General features: G+C 32.0%; 4 protein-coding genes across 4 annotated transcripts; 3 read left to right on the forward strand and 1 right to left on the reverse strand.

Annotated features, from left to right (window-relative positions):
- Positions 1–472: 472 nt before the first annotated feature.
- ASCRUDRAFT_68428 (uncharacterized protein) lies at positions 473–3,700 on the forward strand (the record flags this gene model as incomplete). Its single annotated transcript, XM_020191529.1, has 1 exon — positions 473–3,700. The coding sequence occupies one exon, from the start codon at positions 473–475 to the stop codon at positions 3,698–3,700; it is 3,228 nt and encodes a 1,075-aa protein (XP_020050760.1).
- A 2,603-nt stretch (positions 3,701–6,303) lies between these two features.
- On the forward strand, positions 6,304–8,393 carry ISR1 (putative protein kinase ISR1). Its single transcript, XM_020192544.1, has one exon. It carries the CDS (start codon positions 6,603–6,605, stop codon positions 8,007–8,009), a length of 1,407 nt encoding a protein of 468 aa, XP_020050761.1. The 5' UTR covers positions 6,304–6,602; the 3' UTR covers positions 8,010–8,393.
- A 1,752-nt stretch (positions 8,394–10,145) lies between these two features.
- Positions 10,146–11,728, forward strand: ASCRUDRAFT_79287 (MFS general substrate transporter; the record flags this gene model as incomplete). The annotated part of the gene is made up of 3 exons (XM_020194361.1): positions 10,146–10,282; positions 10,318–11,591; positions 11,613–11,728. The coding sequence occupies 3 exons, from the start codon at positions 10,146–10,148 to the stop codon at positions 11,726–11,728; spliced, it is 1,527 nt and encodes a 508-aa protein (XP_020050762.1).
- Positions 11,729–11,905: 177 nt separating this feature from the next.
- On the reverse strand, positions 11,906–13,057 carry TWF1 (twinfilin TWF1; the record flags this gene model as incomplete). Its single annotated transcript, XM_020191530.1, has 1 exon — positions 11,906–13,057. The coding sequence occupies one exon, from the start codon at positions 13,055–13,057 to the stop codon at positions 11,906–11,908; it is 1,152 nt and encodes a 383-aa protein (XP_020050763.1).
- Between the last annotated feature and the right edge of the window lie 4,166 nt (positions 13,058–17,223).

Genomic DNA, 17,223 nt, shown 5'->3' on the forward strand with positions numbered 1-17,223 from the left:
TGCTGTTTTGCCATAGAAGACAAAAGACCTAGCGATTCGCTTATAAAGAGACAACCTACAGCACTTTGTCGTTGATACACTCAGCTGTAATCGGTGCAACAGAAGCTACTCCTAACCACTCTTACAATAATTATCCTTTAGACTTGCAACTTGTTTATAATTAGCAGTTTTGCTTTACTGTTTTCAAGCACTCTTGGTGGTTTGCCAAAAAAGCTTTACATGTTCAGCTAGATATTCTAAGTTCATTCTGCCATCAAACCTCGACATACATTCTGTTTAATTACGAGGAAGACATAGGAGGAGTGAATAACTGTCGTGTGAAAAAAATATTATTTCGTATATCAAATATTTCTATCTACCAAGATAGTCTTCTTCCTGTTTTATATATAGCCATTCATATATTCCCTTTTCTACTATCTCTTTGCTGTGCTAAAATTGGTTGCAATTTGCTTCTATTGGTCTGTTGTGAACAATGTATCACAGTATTGTAATCCAGCTTATCCTCCTATTGCTCATTTATTACATATATAGCCAGAAGAAGAGGTACCAAAAGATAATAAATCATTTGGAAACTACAAATAAAGAGTTTTCCTTAAAGAATACAAACTTGAAGAAAATCAATTTTAATAATTATATTACCATAACCAAAAACTCATATCAAATCACAAAATTAAATTCAAAACTCAATAAAGTTACAACTAGTTATAATAATCATTTAAATTTCATCTATTCGTCTTTTAAATCAAAATTGAAGCTAATGAATAATTCTTTAACCAAATCTCAAAATACAATTCAAAATTTGTTAAATGAAAATAATTTATTAAAATTGAAGTTTGCTCAGTTAAACTCACTAACAACTGATTTAAATGAAAACTTGGTAATTTTATCAAATGAAATTTCAAAATCTTCAAACTTGGATAAAATTAATACAAATAACAATATTATTAATAATAAAATTTATGAAAAAATTAATTTAAAACAAATAAATAAACCAAGTGGAGAAATTAAATTTGAAAATGAAATTGACAATGAAATGGACGATGAAATAGCCTCTTTATATTTGTCTGGAGATGAATCAAATATATCCATAAACACAGCTGAAACTAGATCAACTGCTTTCTCTTCTACAAATCATAAACCCAAACTTATAATTATATCTAACAAAAGTTCAAGAAAAAATTCAGATGTTGAATCTCCTTTGTCTCTTGTTTCAAATACAAATAACCCAAATTACATTAAATTTAATCAGAAAAAACCTCAACTAGAAAATCTTCCTGAAGATGAATCTGTTCCAATCAACGATGTAAAACCTTTAACTACAATATCAAACTTGAACTCTATTTCAGATTCAAATTTAATTTCAGCTCCAACATCAAATCAACTGCAATATCCATTGTCAAATACAACATCAAAGGCTACATTAACTATTGTATCAGACGAACCATCTGGACTAAATAAAAATTTTCCTCCTGCTTCAAATCCCAAGTCAATTGAACGATCTTCAAATTCTATATTGAGCTTGGATTTACCAATTTTTAGTAATATTTTTGATCAAAATACAGGGAATACTAATAAAAGTACTGGTAATAATATTGACACTAATAACAATTCGGAAAATTCTGGAGTTTTAGTGCAGACAACTACTCAACCTATATACTACCCTAGTCCTAATTTGAATGAAAAAAACAAAGATTCACTCCATTTTATCAGTTATCCACACTCCTTCAGCAAATCAACACCTGATTTTCATCAATCTGGTAATTCAGTTAATGACATTATCAAGGGACATGAAAGTATTTGTTCTTCAATTTCAGCCTCAACTATCTCTGATCCTAATTTTTTTAAAAGTAATGTATTGAAAATCAGTGTAATGGAGCCATTATCATCAACCGACTCATGGTTTGATATCGATAACAAAAATACTATACATCTTAGGAGCAAAGATTCGATAAGTTCAATTAACCGTTTTAATTCAAAAAATCATAAAATCATTTCAAGAGGTAATTCACAGTTATCTCAGTTATCTACATTAAGCAATAGTATATCAAAGTATATGACTTTAACCGATATTAAATTGTTAAACGAAGATGAATTAAATGAAAATGATAATGCTCTGGAATTCTCCATTGATGTTTTAAAAACATTTGATCAAGTTATTGAAAAATGCAATAGTAAAGAGCGCTTAACAATGGGTAAAAATTTTGAAAATAATAAAAGTAAGTTAATTCTGAGTAATGAAATAGATGTTACACAGGAAATTCAAGATTTCATTAATAGTAGCAAGCAATTTAAAGAGTTTTCAGAATCTGGATTTTTGTTAAATAATTATATCCGCGGCAGCAATATCAATATAAATGAGACTGAAATTGGTAGTGAAGATATTAGTGATGATGCAAAAATTGATGCAAAAATTGATGCAAAAATTGATGCAAAAGTTGATGCTAAAATTGATGCTAAAATTGATGCTAAAATTGAAATTAAAGCTGAAACTGAAACTGAAACTGACAAAAACCATAAAGTTAGTAAACCTATGGAAAATCATTTATTTAGTATGAACAGCTTCAATTTTTCGGACGAAAATATCAGTAATAATCATGGATATAAAGTTGATAATCATTCGACCTTTGGAAGCTCTCTTGGTAATAAAAAACAAAGGAGAGTTTCATTTTTAGCAGCTCCAAAAGTCAATATAATACCAGATAATGAGTTTATTAGATATACTAATGATGATTATGAGTATAATTACACCAATAATCATGGGTGCAATCATAATGGTACCAACGACAATAATATTATTGTTGGGGATATTGATAGCAATGAAAATAATACAAAGAGATATTCCTTTACGGATATTGATATTAGTAGCCCCGATGAAGTTCAGATCCATTTAAATAATCAATTAAATATGTTAAAAAAATTTGAGAGTGATAATCATCAAAAAAGCCAATCCCTTTGTTTAGAAGATTTTTTCAATAAAAATAGCGAGGATTATGTTAATTATAATATTCCCAAAAGCAATAAATTATTAACCAAAAACAATGCGCAGACGTTAATAACCACCAATGATAAAGCAATGATACTAAGGCAAAATAATTATAAGGAGAGAAATGATATTGATAATTTCTTGTTTAATGGGGAAAAAAGTGATAATTCTCATAACTTTAAGGAACTTACACAAAATAGACACAACAATTCACGATTATCTTTTAGTTTGAATGAGATCTCTAAATTTTCAAGATTTAGTAGAAACATGGAAACAGTTCAAAACATGACTGAAAATGTGGGAACCAGTGATAAAAATGGTAATAAGATTCTCAACAATGGTACTGCCAAACTTAGTAAAAAACGAGGGTTACATACTCATCAAAAAACGTTGTCACTTTTTCACGATTTATTACTTATCAGCAAGAAAGGATTGAATGAAAAAGACCAGCCAGTGTCCAGTGAAAAGACAATAGAGGTTGAAAAAGAAAAGGAAAAAAAGAAGGAAAAGAAACACAGCAGAAGCTCTGAAAATTTGACTAATTTTTTAAAAAAAAACACCAAAAGTAATTCCAATAGCCGTGATGATAGATGTCCTGCAAACAGTAGAGATAAAATTATGATTAGTAAACCCCAGCTAATGTCAACCACGGTTACTTACAATAATAAGTTGGTTGACCGAGAAAAGATTATGAATATGGGGAGCAAAACTTGTTGAATATCTACAACAATTCATTTGGTTGCTGTTTTTTAGCATCAAAGAAAATTTGGGGTTTGGATGAAGATTTTGGTATGGTCAAATTCAAAACAATTGAACAACTGCTTAATTTAAGTAAAGCAGTCGGCTTTTAGATTTCATTAATAGTTTGGGACCTGTAGGAAAATGAAAGGGTATTTTAATTAACAAGTTAATATCTTAATGCAATTAATAGCTTAGATTATTGTATGGTATTTCATTTATATATCTTAAGGATATTACCTTTTTTCTCCAGAATGCCCATTCGATTCAGAATGATTAATTTTTGTTCTCTTTCTCTCAATTTTCGGATCAACAAGGTGTGGTAGGGGAAGAAGTAGGTGTATTTAGTTGCAAGTAGGGAGGGAATACCGTATATATAAGAGATTGACCGCAAAAGAAGAACTATAGCAATGGTACTTTTTGAAAATGCGGGGCTATGTATAAATATGCGGGGCTATGAAACCGTTAGATTTTGCTGCTATGGCCTGTAAATGGTTGGTACCACTTTGGATCTATTCTGTTTTTGATACTAATCTCTTTTTCCAGAGGATAGTTAGGATATTAAGATTTGCAACGAAAATTCTTTGCAGCAGCTCTAGAAAGTTGATAACAGTAAATGCTGGACTTGCATGGTGTAAGGCACTCGGATCTCTGAACTCGATTGCCACAGACGATCTAGCACATGCTGCCAGTCTGTCCCCGTGATTTCTAGGGCTTGGTTCGGGCTCGATGGTCGAAGAAAAAGAAAAGAATAATTTGTTGTTTTCAGTTTCGTCAAGCGAACGGAACTTGGTCCGACTATTTATAGCAAAACTTATCCGTATTTCGGATACGGATAGGAAATGTACGGATAGGATAAGCAATCCGCACGGGCTCTACCCCAGGCCCCCTATAAAAGGGGTCTGGGACCCTCGATTCCTTCGTTTGTACCTCTACACCTTAACACAATATTATGGATTCGCTACAACAATAACAATTTGCTAAACCGTTTAATTATTGTTGATCAATCATTTTCATTATATAGCCATACTATTAATTATCTATTTATTAAAATTAATATTTCGTATTGATCACAATATAGCATTTATTTTGTTTTATTCAATAACATTAGAAACTAACTCGTGACTTACTCGAAGTTTACGAAAAGAATGAGCAAGTTGCACATTAAGAGGTTTTTGTTTAGATGAGAATAAGTTTTATAGGAAGTTCCAAAGAAATTGAACGTTAAGAATCAGCGGAAATAAATAAAAGTATAATGAAGACAGATTAAAATTCAACACATAACAGAGATATAAAGAATAAACGACCGAAGCATAACAAAATGAGTTTAATAATACATTTAGATTAGCCTCCAAAGAAGAGAATTGTAAAAATAATGTAGACAGGCTTGCCAAAAAAGCCAAAGGCTGAGAGAAAAGGAAATTAAAACGAAAGAGATATTCCTCAAAGATTGAAGCAGATTAAGTTTAAATTTTAGTCTAAACTAAACGTTTCCCTCCATTGAGCGTAGCTAATGAAAAGAAAACCGATAAAGTTGAGACACCAGCAAAATCGGAAAAGAAAGGTTCTGGCGATCTGGCTGTTTTGTTGAGCATGGACACCAATCCTCGCTCTGGGCTAGCGATCTGCGTTTGTGCAGCTTCTGAGGCTGGAAAGCCCCCTTAAAGCCCATACAACAAACACCTCAAACACCACAAGCACCAAAAAGAGTCTCCACGAGTAGCCCATGTGTCATTTTGACAGAAGCAGAGATTGCTTGTTCTGTCTGCTTGTGACCCCTCGCTGACCTAGGCTAGCGTTGAAACTTAAAGGGCTCACGTGACACCGGCTCCGGGACCATTTGTCCGTTTGCGCGCGTTGATCACTGCGGAGATGCATGGGACAGCAGGGCATGGCGTGCCTCTGGCTCGGAGTCTGTGCTGCAAACCAGATTGAGCAGGGGCTTATGTCCCGGTAGCACGGGTGGAGGGTAAGTGCCAGAGAGTGATGTGGGTTTATTTCTGCTTTTTCTCAACAAGCAATTTATTTAGAGATGAATGAGCGGACTGAGTAAATGAATGATTGCTCTGGAGTGTCAAATCGGTTAGCAATTGCACTTTATGGTTAGTATGGCAATTAGAATTTAGGATTATAATTGCAATTGTAAAGACAATTTCAATTTGTGTTTGTAGATCATCTTATTAATTGCATTTGTGAGTTGAAATGTATATTGTGTATATTTCTCAGTTGCTGCGATATAAAAACATCCTTTCTTTCTCTTCTCTTTATCTTTAAATTCTGCTTTTCCAATTACTCATCAAGCAATAATTATCGTTTTAGTCTAATCCAGTATCCTTTATCAGTTTAATTTTTCCAGTCTAGTTCTCTCTCATTCGCCCTCTTTTGGTTTATTCTAACTCACTTTAATTAATCTCACTTCAGTTTTAATTCAATTACGTTTCGCCAATCTGATCTTTTCCTTGAAAAAAATCAAATTTTCCTAATTAATCTGGTTGTTTAACCTCCAATTATCAGTTTATTCTATTTCATTTTTTTGATTTTTTGATTTTTTAATTTTTTTATTTTCTGGCTAGTATTTTACTCTATTAAATTAGTTATTTATTTATTATTTATTATTTATTATTTATTATTTATTATTTGTCATTTATCACTGATTATTATTTTGTTATCTCTTATCTTCAAATTTCAAAAAGAAAAATTTTCACTTTCTGCATCATCCTATAAATATTTCATCTTCTACCCAAGCATCTTCTTCTCTTTTTTCTTCCCTTCTTTTTCAAAACCAGAATTTAACTCTCAAGTTTATTCAACTATATTAACTAGTTTTCATAACGGCAACATCTTATTTATTTGTTTACTTAATAACTCTCATCACCCGTCAATGAATATCAATCAGCTCTATACCCCTCCATCATCCACCTCTGTCTCTGTTTCAGCGATGCCCTCCACTGTCTTACCTATTCAACTTCCCTTCAAACTATTAATTCCAAACAACAACAACAACAACATCAACAACATCAACATCAACAACAACATCAACACACCCACTAACAACATCAATATCAACACTAACATCAACCACAACAATCTTACCTCCATAATCTCACAAAACACCGTCTCTTCCTTGTCTTCTGTTTCCTCAATCAACTCATCTTTCACCGACCAATCAAGCACCACCATCCAATCTCCAATCTCTCTTTCCTCTCCAACCACCTCTTTAAACTCTTTTAAAGATGACCCTCCTTATTCCTATTCCTCAATTCCAAACCAGCCTTCATTGAACTCGAATCTCATTTCAAATCAATCCTTAATACTCAACCCAAACCACTATAAATTAATCATTGATTTCGAAAATGGCTACTTGGGTCAAGGCTCAATCTCCACTGTTTACTCGGCTACCCTTGTCAACATCCTTCAAAACAATCTGCTAACTCAAGTTGCCATAAAGTTGCCAATCAATGAGAGAATTAATAAAAAATTTAATTCGGAGGCTCTAATTTTAAACACTCTATCCAACTACTATCTCTCTTCTCAAGCTAATAATAACAACATTAATAATAACAACATTAATATTAACAACATTAATATTAACTTCCCTTTTATTAAATTTTTTGGCATTTATCAATTATTCAAAAAGGATTACCCTCCAATTCGCTTAAACAAATTTAGAAATGCTCTATTATTAGAAAAATGTCCTCTGGATTTGTCAAATTTAATTGATAACATTACTTTTTCCCCAAACTACGAATTATTCATCTCAAATACCTCCTGGTGGAATTTGGTCAACCAACTATTCAAAGGTCTCCTAATCCTAAGAAAACTAAACATCATTCATTGCGATTTGAAAACTTCAAATGTCCTCATCTCTAATGACACCCAATTAAACTTCAAAATCACTGATTTCTCTTCAGCTTGCTTTAACGACGCCTCCCTACTTAACAATCCTCAAACAACCCTCCAATTCTCTGCTCCTGAATTATTATCAAACCCTCCCTCTTTACCTACTTTTAAATCAGATCTATATTCTGTTGGGTTGATCTTACTCCACGCTGCAATTGGTAAAGAACCGTATTACGACCTATTACTCAGCTCAAACATCAACTCAATCCAATTAATTAACTGGATCAGAAAAGGCAACGTTTTAAGATTAATCGACCATGATACTTATCATAAATTCTTCTCCAATAACAAAAAGGCTGAATACCTATTAAAATTAATCCTACAGGATCGTCTTGATCTTTTTGAAATTATTCAAAAAATGAACTTTAACTTTTCCTATACTATATAATAAAAAAAACCAAAAAAGTTTGTTTTTTTTAACTTTCTTCTTTAATTTTATTAATTTTATTAATTTTATTAATTTTGTTTTTTGTACTGTGTTTTTATTATGTTTTTCTACTGATCTCTATTTAGATCTTATCCTCTAGTTTGTTTTGCTATATTGTTGTTTTTTTTTGTCTTTTGCTTTTAGTTGTTCCTATACGATTACCTGATTGCATTGTTGGTCTACCTACAATTTTCATTCTATACTCTATACTTTATACTCTCCAAACCACATTCGCATAGAGTATTTAGTATTCTAAATAGTTATTAACGTCTTTTAATCGATCATTGCATCTTTCGCTTTTATTTTGTTTCCTAATATCCAACTTCTAATTTTAGTTTTACTCATATTTTTAGCTTTGTTTCTTTTATCTATATTATATTATCATCTTATTTAATAAATTCAATTGAAATTATTCATTTTAGTCAATTATCTCTATTGGCGGTTAATCAATTATACTTTAGTCCCTTAATACAAATATCGAACTCTTTAGCAGTTAAACCATCGCCAATCCTACCATTTCTGCCAAATTTACCAATATCAAACTAAATTCTATCCACAGTACACACCAACAATAGAATTATGTTCAATCAGTTCCCTTGCCTTTTCTTTTTTTTTTTTACTTTACTTTTCTTTTCTTTCCGTTTCAATAGTAATTACCGGAATCTTCGTCGAGTACAATACAATATTTCGTATCTTTTCCCGAAATCCGTCAAGTTACCCTGTCCCGGCTTCCCCAACACTATTATTATTACTCCGGAGGTGTAATTTCGATTAAGCGCTCAGCTGCAACTCATTGCTCAACATTGCTTATATATTGTACATCCAACAATTTCAAAAATAGACACTTATGAAATGACTAATCTCATAAAAGATTCATTTTTGTCCAATTACTATTTTAAATATAAACTAAAATGTCATAACGAAAAAATTTATAAAGCTCAAAAACCTAAAGAAAATTTATATTAACAAAACCCAAAATAAAAAAATTAAAAAAAAACAAAAAACAAAAGATGCTGAAGAATCGTTTTCAAAAATCAAACCACCATGTTTCATTGAATTCAAAAATAAAATAACAAAATGCTTTAATATCTTTAAAAAGAAGTTGTTTTATTCAGTTTACTTTGCAATAGCAACATATTTCTTAGAAAACAACATTGAAAATACTGCTTGTTGATAGTAATGGTGCTTTCAAAAGCCTATTTAGGAAGTTTTCTCGACATTTAAGACCTCCCAAACACCGTTTTCTTATTTGTGTACCTAATGAGTATTTCCCATTGGCTGGCAAAAATAAACCCTCTGAAAATGGATCTGATTTCTTCAAGGGTCTCGGAGTGGTTCAGAATCATTTTGTATGCTTTGGTTGAAATGTTTGGTGCTGACATAAGCTAGGATCGAAGCTTGAACACTTACCCGCCAATCATCGACCCCAAAATGGGTTCTGAGATAGCAAGTTTTATTTAGCTAATTTACATTGAAATTGTTTCAACAGAAAAGATTCAAGAAAAGTGTTATCAACAAATGATAGTTTTATAATTGGAGTTGTTAAGCTTTGGGAGCTCATTATCGTAGTAGTATGATCAAGCTATTTGTATTTATTTTCAATCATTAGAACCTGATCTGATCTTGACGTTGAGATCAGTAAGTTCTTTGTTGCTACTTGCTCTTTTGGTCATCTTATCTCCGCATCACAAATAGGAAATTGGAAATTATTTTTGAGATCTCGATCTTTTGGACCACAGATCAATTCAATGATCCACAAAATTTCTCGGTTACTTATACATTATTAATCACTAGTATGAAACATTTTTTTTATCACTCGTCATGAATTTTTATATCCCAGGGTTTTTTTAATATTGTTCCTCACTATAAAACTATTTCATTTTACCGTCGGCAGTCTTTTTTTTTGTTTTTACTTACTATTACTTTCATTTAAGCTCATTATTAAATTAATCTTGTGGGGAAAGAATGTCTTCCATTAATACTCACAACTCGTCCACTCAACAAAATCTAAACAATAACAGTCCCAATCATCTTAAAAATCCAGATGATCTCGAATTAAACGATTTCCCTCATTATCATGATTTGACAAGATCTGAAATGTTTAAATCAACTTTTGTTGAAATAATCTGTGTTTTAATTTTCACTCTAGCTATTGCAGCCTCCCCAATCGCTTCAGGCATAGCTGCTATTTCTATTAATAATATCTCAAAGGATTTTAATGTATTGGGCGTAATGTATTGGGCGGTTCTTTGACATGGGCTCAAGGGAGTATCAGTTTGGGTACTGGTTCCTTTTTATTGTTATCTGGAGGAATAGCTGATGCCCTGGGTAGAAAAATGACAATTTTAATTTCTTTTTTCCTATTCATAATATTCAATATAATTTCCGGTTTTATGAGATCCTTCATTGGTCTCTGTATTTCTAGAGCATTATTAGGTGGTTTTATAGCTGGTGCTACTCCAGCCGCTGCTGGGATGATTGGATCTATCTATGAGACTGGAAGAAGAAAAAATAGAGCATTGGCTACTTTTGCAGCTGGTGCTCCAGTTGGATTGATCTTTGGGGTCTTGATTGGTGGTATTGGCACTGAAATATTATCTTGGAGAGCTTGCCATTTCTTTCTAGCTATTTTTTTCTCGGTTGTATTAGTTTTAGCTGTTTTTGTAATTCCAAATGATCCTCCTTTGAATTTCGAAAAGGCTTTGAATATTTTATCTTCATTAGACTATGTTGGTGCATTTTTATCTTTGTCAGGTTTCACTTTATTCTGTTTTGCTTTAACACAAGTCGATGTCACTGAAAGAGGATGGAAGACTCCTTATATTCTTGCAACATTTATAATTGGGTTTTTATTAATCGTTGCATTATGTTTCTATGAAGCCTATATTCCAAAATTACCTTTAATGCCAATGCAAATTTGGAAATCGAGAAAATTTTCTCTATCAATGTGTATTATCAGTCTAAGTTGGATGAATTTTGTTGGAACAATTGTTTTTTATTCGATTTTATTTTTTGAACAAGTGTTGGGTTATTCACCTTTATTAACCACTGCTTGTCAAATAACTCTTGGTGTTGCGGGTATATTAGTGAATGTCTTTGCAGCTTTTACATTGCATAAGATTACTGGGACAGTTTTAATGTTAATTGCAACATTGGGTTTCATAATCGGTTCTATTTTTTGGTTAACCATGGATATTGATAGAAGTTATTGGTTAGGACCCTTTTGGAGTTATATATTTTGTGTTATTGGAGCTGATATTGCATATAATGTGGTTAATATTATTACATTAACATCAGTGCCAGAGAATTTACAAAGTTCAGCAGCAGGAGTGTTTAATACGATCATTCAAATAAGTTCGACTATTGGGTTGGCTATAACAACTGCGTTAGTTAGTGCAAGATATGAATATTATGGCACTGAATTACAGACAATGTATCCAGATCGATTATTTGATGGGTTTAAAAACGCATACTGGTTTGCGTTGGGATGTGGTATTTTAGCATTTATATTGTCATTTTTCTTAAAAGTTGGAGTTACGGGGAGTAAAGAACAACATAAACAAGAGAGATTGGATAAACTAGATAATGTGAATCTGAATGAGAATGAGAATGAGAATGAAAAAAACAATAAAGAAATCGAGTTTGATGAAAAAATGATTAATGTCAGTATTTCTAATTAATTAATATTCTAAAATAAAATTTTAGATTTTAAATTAAGTTATAATCTATCACTTTTTTGTTTTGTTTTGTTTTGTTTTGTTTTGAATCTCTTTTTATAAAACTTATAAAAACTATGAAGATTAAATTTATTAAAAAATTGAAATAAGAAAATACTTTTAGTCGATCTCAATTTTTTTTTAACGACGGCGAGGACCTTTTGGTCTGGAAAACTTGTTAATTGTTCTTGTTGAAGAAGAAATATCATTGTCAACTAAGGGCAAATTTGGTAAATTATCGGTAGAGTTATTAGAAAAACTTGAGGTACTTGAAGTAGCAGAATTAGGAGAAGAAGTAAACTTTGATAAATCAATTTCATCAGTATCCCCGACCTCAAACAACAAATCGAAATGAAGAGAACCCAATTGAGAGGATAAAGAGTTGATGAAGCCCTGTTTATTTGTAGCATAAATCATTCTTTCTTTGACTTTTGAACCAGAGGGACAGGTGTAGATGAAAGATAATTTCCTATTAATTGAGTAATAAAAGAAGGAATATTTTGGATGAGGAGTATTTGATAGGCAAGAGCTGTTTAAGTTTGAAACTAAATTTGAGATCAAAACGTTTCTTTTGATGTCTAGCAAGTTGATAGTTTCATTTTTAATATCGATATAACAATTGATTAGTAGATTAGTTTCCATGGTTTGAGACAATAAATCGATTAACTCGTCATCAATCTGGAAACTAAAATTTGAGACCGATTTGGGAGATGAGTAAGAACTGGAACGATAATGAGAGCTGGAATGAGAATTGGGAGATTTTGGATTAAAAGATGGTAAACGTTTGGGGGAGTTGCCTAAAAAGGATAGCTTTTGTAAATCTTTTTCAATCAATTCATCTTCAGTATATGGCAATTGAGAGTTTTCTTGGTGAACGAGATCTTTATAGTTGGCATATGAGATCTCGTCGATATCAGTGATATGATATTTCTTTGAGATTAGTTTTGAATTACCCAATTCTCTGAGAAGCGTGTTTTGGGTAGAAGCATATAATATTCTTGAGCGAACAGATTCATTTTCGGGGATAAAGCTTATAAAGATATACAGCAAAGCGTCCTGGTTGATTCTGACAAAGAGATAGCAGGAGTTGGTCTTGGAATTAGGATCAGGGGCCAATTTGGAGTTGATGGTTTTAAAGTCCTGCTCAAGAGATGATGAGCCAGAAATGGTGTCTGAGGGAACAAGTGACTCGTTGGCAATCTTGATAGTGAAGGCTCTGCTCTTCGAGGCGATGAAGTTGGCAAACGAGGAAATCAATTCCTGGGAGGCAACAATACCAGACTGGGTAGACATGTTAGACACGAACAATAACACAGAACACCAGCTGTGGGTTTCATCGAAGAGTCTTGTGAAGGTGTTCCTTTTTGTTTTGCGTGTGTTGGCTCAAGCCGTGCTGGAAGTTACACGCCTCTGACGAAACCGTGTAAAATACCGACCTGGACTTCCGTGCCCATGGATTCCGCGCACACACACAGCCAAACACACAGACACACATGCACCCATCACCACGGTGCGCACATACGTGCACACCACCCACGCCTGTGGTGTCTGCCGCAGGATCCACCGCTGTGGTTCCCCCCAATTTCAAATTCTCTTTCTGCTCAAATCACCCATTTGCAATCTCACCTCTTTTTATCTTTCCATCGTCCATCAACTGCTCCTCGACAATTGTCCCCAGCGTCGTCTGCTCTTCACCACCATTCTGCTGCCTCTGCTGCCTCTGCTTCCGCTTCTTCTGCTGCTTCTGTTGGCTCTTTTCATCCTTCTCATTCCCAAGTACATTATCTCGCCTTCGTTCTTTCTCTTCTGTTCTCTAATCCAGAGTTAAAAAGCTAAAAAACTTATTGTCCTAGTGCACTTTTACTGTTTCCAACCTCTTCAAACGACTCAAATAATTCACATTAACAGTAATCATAATATCAACAATAACAATAACAACACACTCAACACACAAGTTCAATACTGAACGTTTCCCTCAACAATCTTATTAGTTTAAGACTTTGTTCTTGTTTCTCTGATTTGCAATTCCCTTCCACCATCCTCAATCGTTTTTCACGTCTTGTAAGATATTTGTCGTTTTTAACTATCCTTAATCATTGTCTCTATTATAACTACTGGTTACAACAACTCATATCCACTATCCACCATACTCCATTCCATTTAATAAAATATAATATAATATAATATAATATAATATAATATAATATAATATAATATAATATATTATACTGTATACTACCCACTGTATATTACTTTATATTTTATTATATTACACTACATTCTATATTATATTATATTATCTTATTATATCATATCCCATTATTTTATTTCTTGAAAAATCATACATAAAAAAAAGAAATTTTGCATAATAATGTCGGTTTTCGAAAACATTAATACTAGTAAAAATATGACTAATCATCTTATTAATAACAGTAGTGGCAATATCAATGATAATATCAATGATAATATCGATATTTACAGTGATTTAGACACTTCCCAAGATTCTTCTCAAGATACTTCTCAACAATCTAGTCACAATCAAGACACACAACCACTAAATACTCCCCTAAATAAATTAGATTCCTCTTTTTTTGAGCATCCTTTTTACTTCCCAATCCCTTCAAACCCAAATTACATTATTTTTGATAATGTATCCAATAACATTACTAAAACCTATAATAACAACAATATAAATAATAAAAATCTTAAAAATCTTAAAAATAATATTAATAAAGAAAATCAAATAGCTTTTGCTAATTTAAAATCAATAATATCCTACTTGACTTCTCCTAACATTATAAATTATGAGTTTGTATCTGATTTTTTCTTAACTTTCAGAAACTATTTCAACAAAACTTCTCTATTAAACATACTACTACTAAGATTTAAATGGGCCTTCACCCACTCCCTATCAATAAACACGACAAATAATAATAATAATAATGATGAAAATTTGTGTGTCTATAAATCAATCCTATTAAGAACTTTTGTCGTTCTAAGGCATTGGCTCCTAAACTTTTTTGCTGATGATTTCTTGAATGATTTAAACTTGAGAATAACCTTCACCAATTACTTTAATAATCAGATTCAAACATTTTTCATTTCAAATATTGATATAGATCAGTTCAATAATATTCACAGCAATATTCAAAACACTAATACTAACAATAACACTCTCAATGATGACCTTATTAATCACCACTATAACCACCTCAAAAACAATAAAAATAACTTGCTCTTTCTCTACAAAATCTTTATAGAGTTGAAGAAATGTTGGTTCACTAATTTATCAATCTACTGGAATGATCAATCAATTAATCAATTTTCAATGTCTCAACCCCAAATTCACAACCTCAACCACCCCAATTTCTCTTCCTCTTCACCAACAATCTCAACTTCAACCAATACAAACTCAAACTCAAACTCCAATTCAACTCCATCCACCACTTCAACTTCAACTTCTTTCACTTCTTCATTCTCCGTTTTAAACCTCGACCTAATCACTATAACAAAATTATTACATCTTAAATTGTCTCCTGGGGGCTCCCCAACTAATTTAAACTCCTCTCTCAATGGTTTAAGATCTTCAATCGATCCCTCTTATCGCCAAAATAAATTCCTCTCCTTTTATACAAACAACTCTTCAGTATCGGCTTCAACTAATTTCATTCCAAATAATAGCTATCTCAACTCCAATCACACCTTCTCACACTTGAATATTAAAAATCTAAATTTAAATAACTTGAATAATCTAGAGAAAAAAATCGATCCAAATTTTAACTCAAATAATAATATTCCAATCCACTATAATAACCATGCCTACAACAACTCTTTTTCCTCTAATATTGCAAGAGGAAATTCAATGGTAATGTTTCCTGAAAATTCAATAAATGCTATACACCATCATTCAAATAAACCTTCTACAAACGATACAACCTACTCTTCTCAAGCTTTTTCCTCAATCGTTGATTCGGACTATAATCCCCCAAGTAATCATTTTGGAAGTAGTTTCAGAAGCAGTATGGATAGAGATTTTGATGAAAATTACTTACTAGATGAAAGCTATAATCTAAACTATGACTCAAATATTTCTTTTGATCATATTGATAACAATGATAATCTTGATAACTTTAACAACATTAATAATAATAACAATATCATCTTTAATAACTACTCCTCCAGCTCTCAAAATATCAATCATCCCGATCCCTTTTCACCTATTAAAGATACAAAATCCTTGATTGGCACTAGTAAAATAAGTGATGACTTTGAAATTTTTCCACATGAAATTCTTTCTGACTCAAATCATCGCAATCAAAAGGGAAAAGCTCCCATTTATTGGACTTATGATTCTTTCAACAAAATTGACCAAAAATTGCCTCCTCCCTTTAAAAATTCTCCCCTCAGGATATCTTCTGATTCGAATTTAGAGTTTGAAAATCCTTTACAAATTAAAACCAGAAATCTTTTAAATAATCAAAAAGATACCGATGATTTGATATCAGTGGATTTATTATCCGAATCAGAAAACTCCTCATTTTCTATGACAAATGATAATTCTGATAAAGTGCTAACCTTAGAACAAATTATTTCAGAAAATAAACAAAAGTTTTTAAATTATCAAAAAAAGAGAACTTCTGATAACTCTTCACTTTCTCATTCAAGAAGACCTTCAATTCCACAATCTCCTTCTTTTATTCATTCGCCCGTATCTAGTCAAAATAGAAATAGCTCATTTTCTGACCAAAGAAAAAATTCCCTTGACAAAAGATCACCATTATTTTCCAATTTTAATAATGCTCATGTTTCCCAAAGCTCCTTCCCAAATTTATTATCAGCTTCAAAATTAATAAATCCCCAAGCACCTGTTTCTCGTCTTATTAAAATTCAAGTCAACCCAACCACTCCAATGGAATTACTTGACCCCCTTTCTGATACGGAGGGAATCAAGTATTTATCACAACCACAATATGAGAATTTCAATAACAATACAATCTCTCTTCGAGGTGAAATTAAACCAACAAAATTAGAACAAGAAGTCAAGTTTGACGATATTATTCCTCCCACTCCCAATAAGAAAATAAATTTAAGTTTAATCTCACTTGTGGATGATGATTCAAGCAGTGATCAAAAATCAATATCAACTCCTTCAAGTCCTAAAAGATCACACAAATCACCAAAATCGAGCCCAAGAAAACCTCCAGCGTCTCCACGAAAAAGCAATGAATTGAATGACACTGAAAGCATCTTATCCTCAAAACTTAGAAGAAAAAGATCTTTTAAATCAAAAAATATCAACAATCTATTCTTAAAAGCAATTAAAAACAATTCAGTAGTTATTGATACAGACAAACCACAAGTTAAAACACCCAAAACTCCTTCGTCATCTTTTTCAAAAGCTTTTCGCAGTTCTTCAGAAAAATCCAGAAATATTAAAAATTTGTTCAATAGTTGGAGGC

This window comes from Ascoidea rubescens (assembly GCF_001661345.1).
Source record: "Ascoidea rubescens DSM 1968 unplaced genomic scaffold ASCRUscaffold_1, whole genome shotgun sequence".
Taxonomy (NCBI): domain Eukaryota; kingdom Fungi; phylum Ascomycota; class Saccharomycetes; order Ascoideales; family Ascoideaceae; genus Ascoidea; species Ascoidea rubescens.

Bases quoted from the DNA above. Each gene is read 5' to 3' on its own strand.
- ISR1 (XM_020192544.1), top strand. From the start codon at position 6,603: ATGAATATCAATCAGCTCTATACCCCTCCATCATCCACCTCTGTCTCT.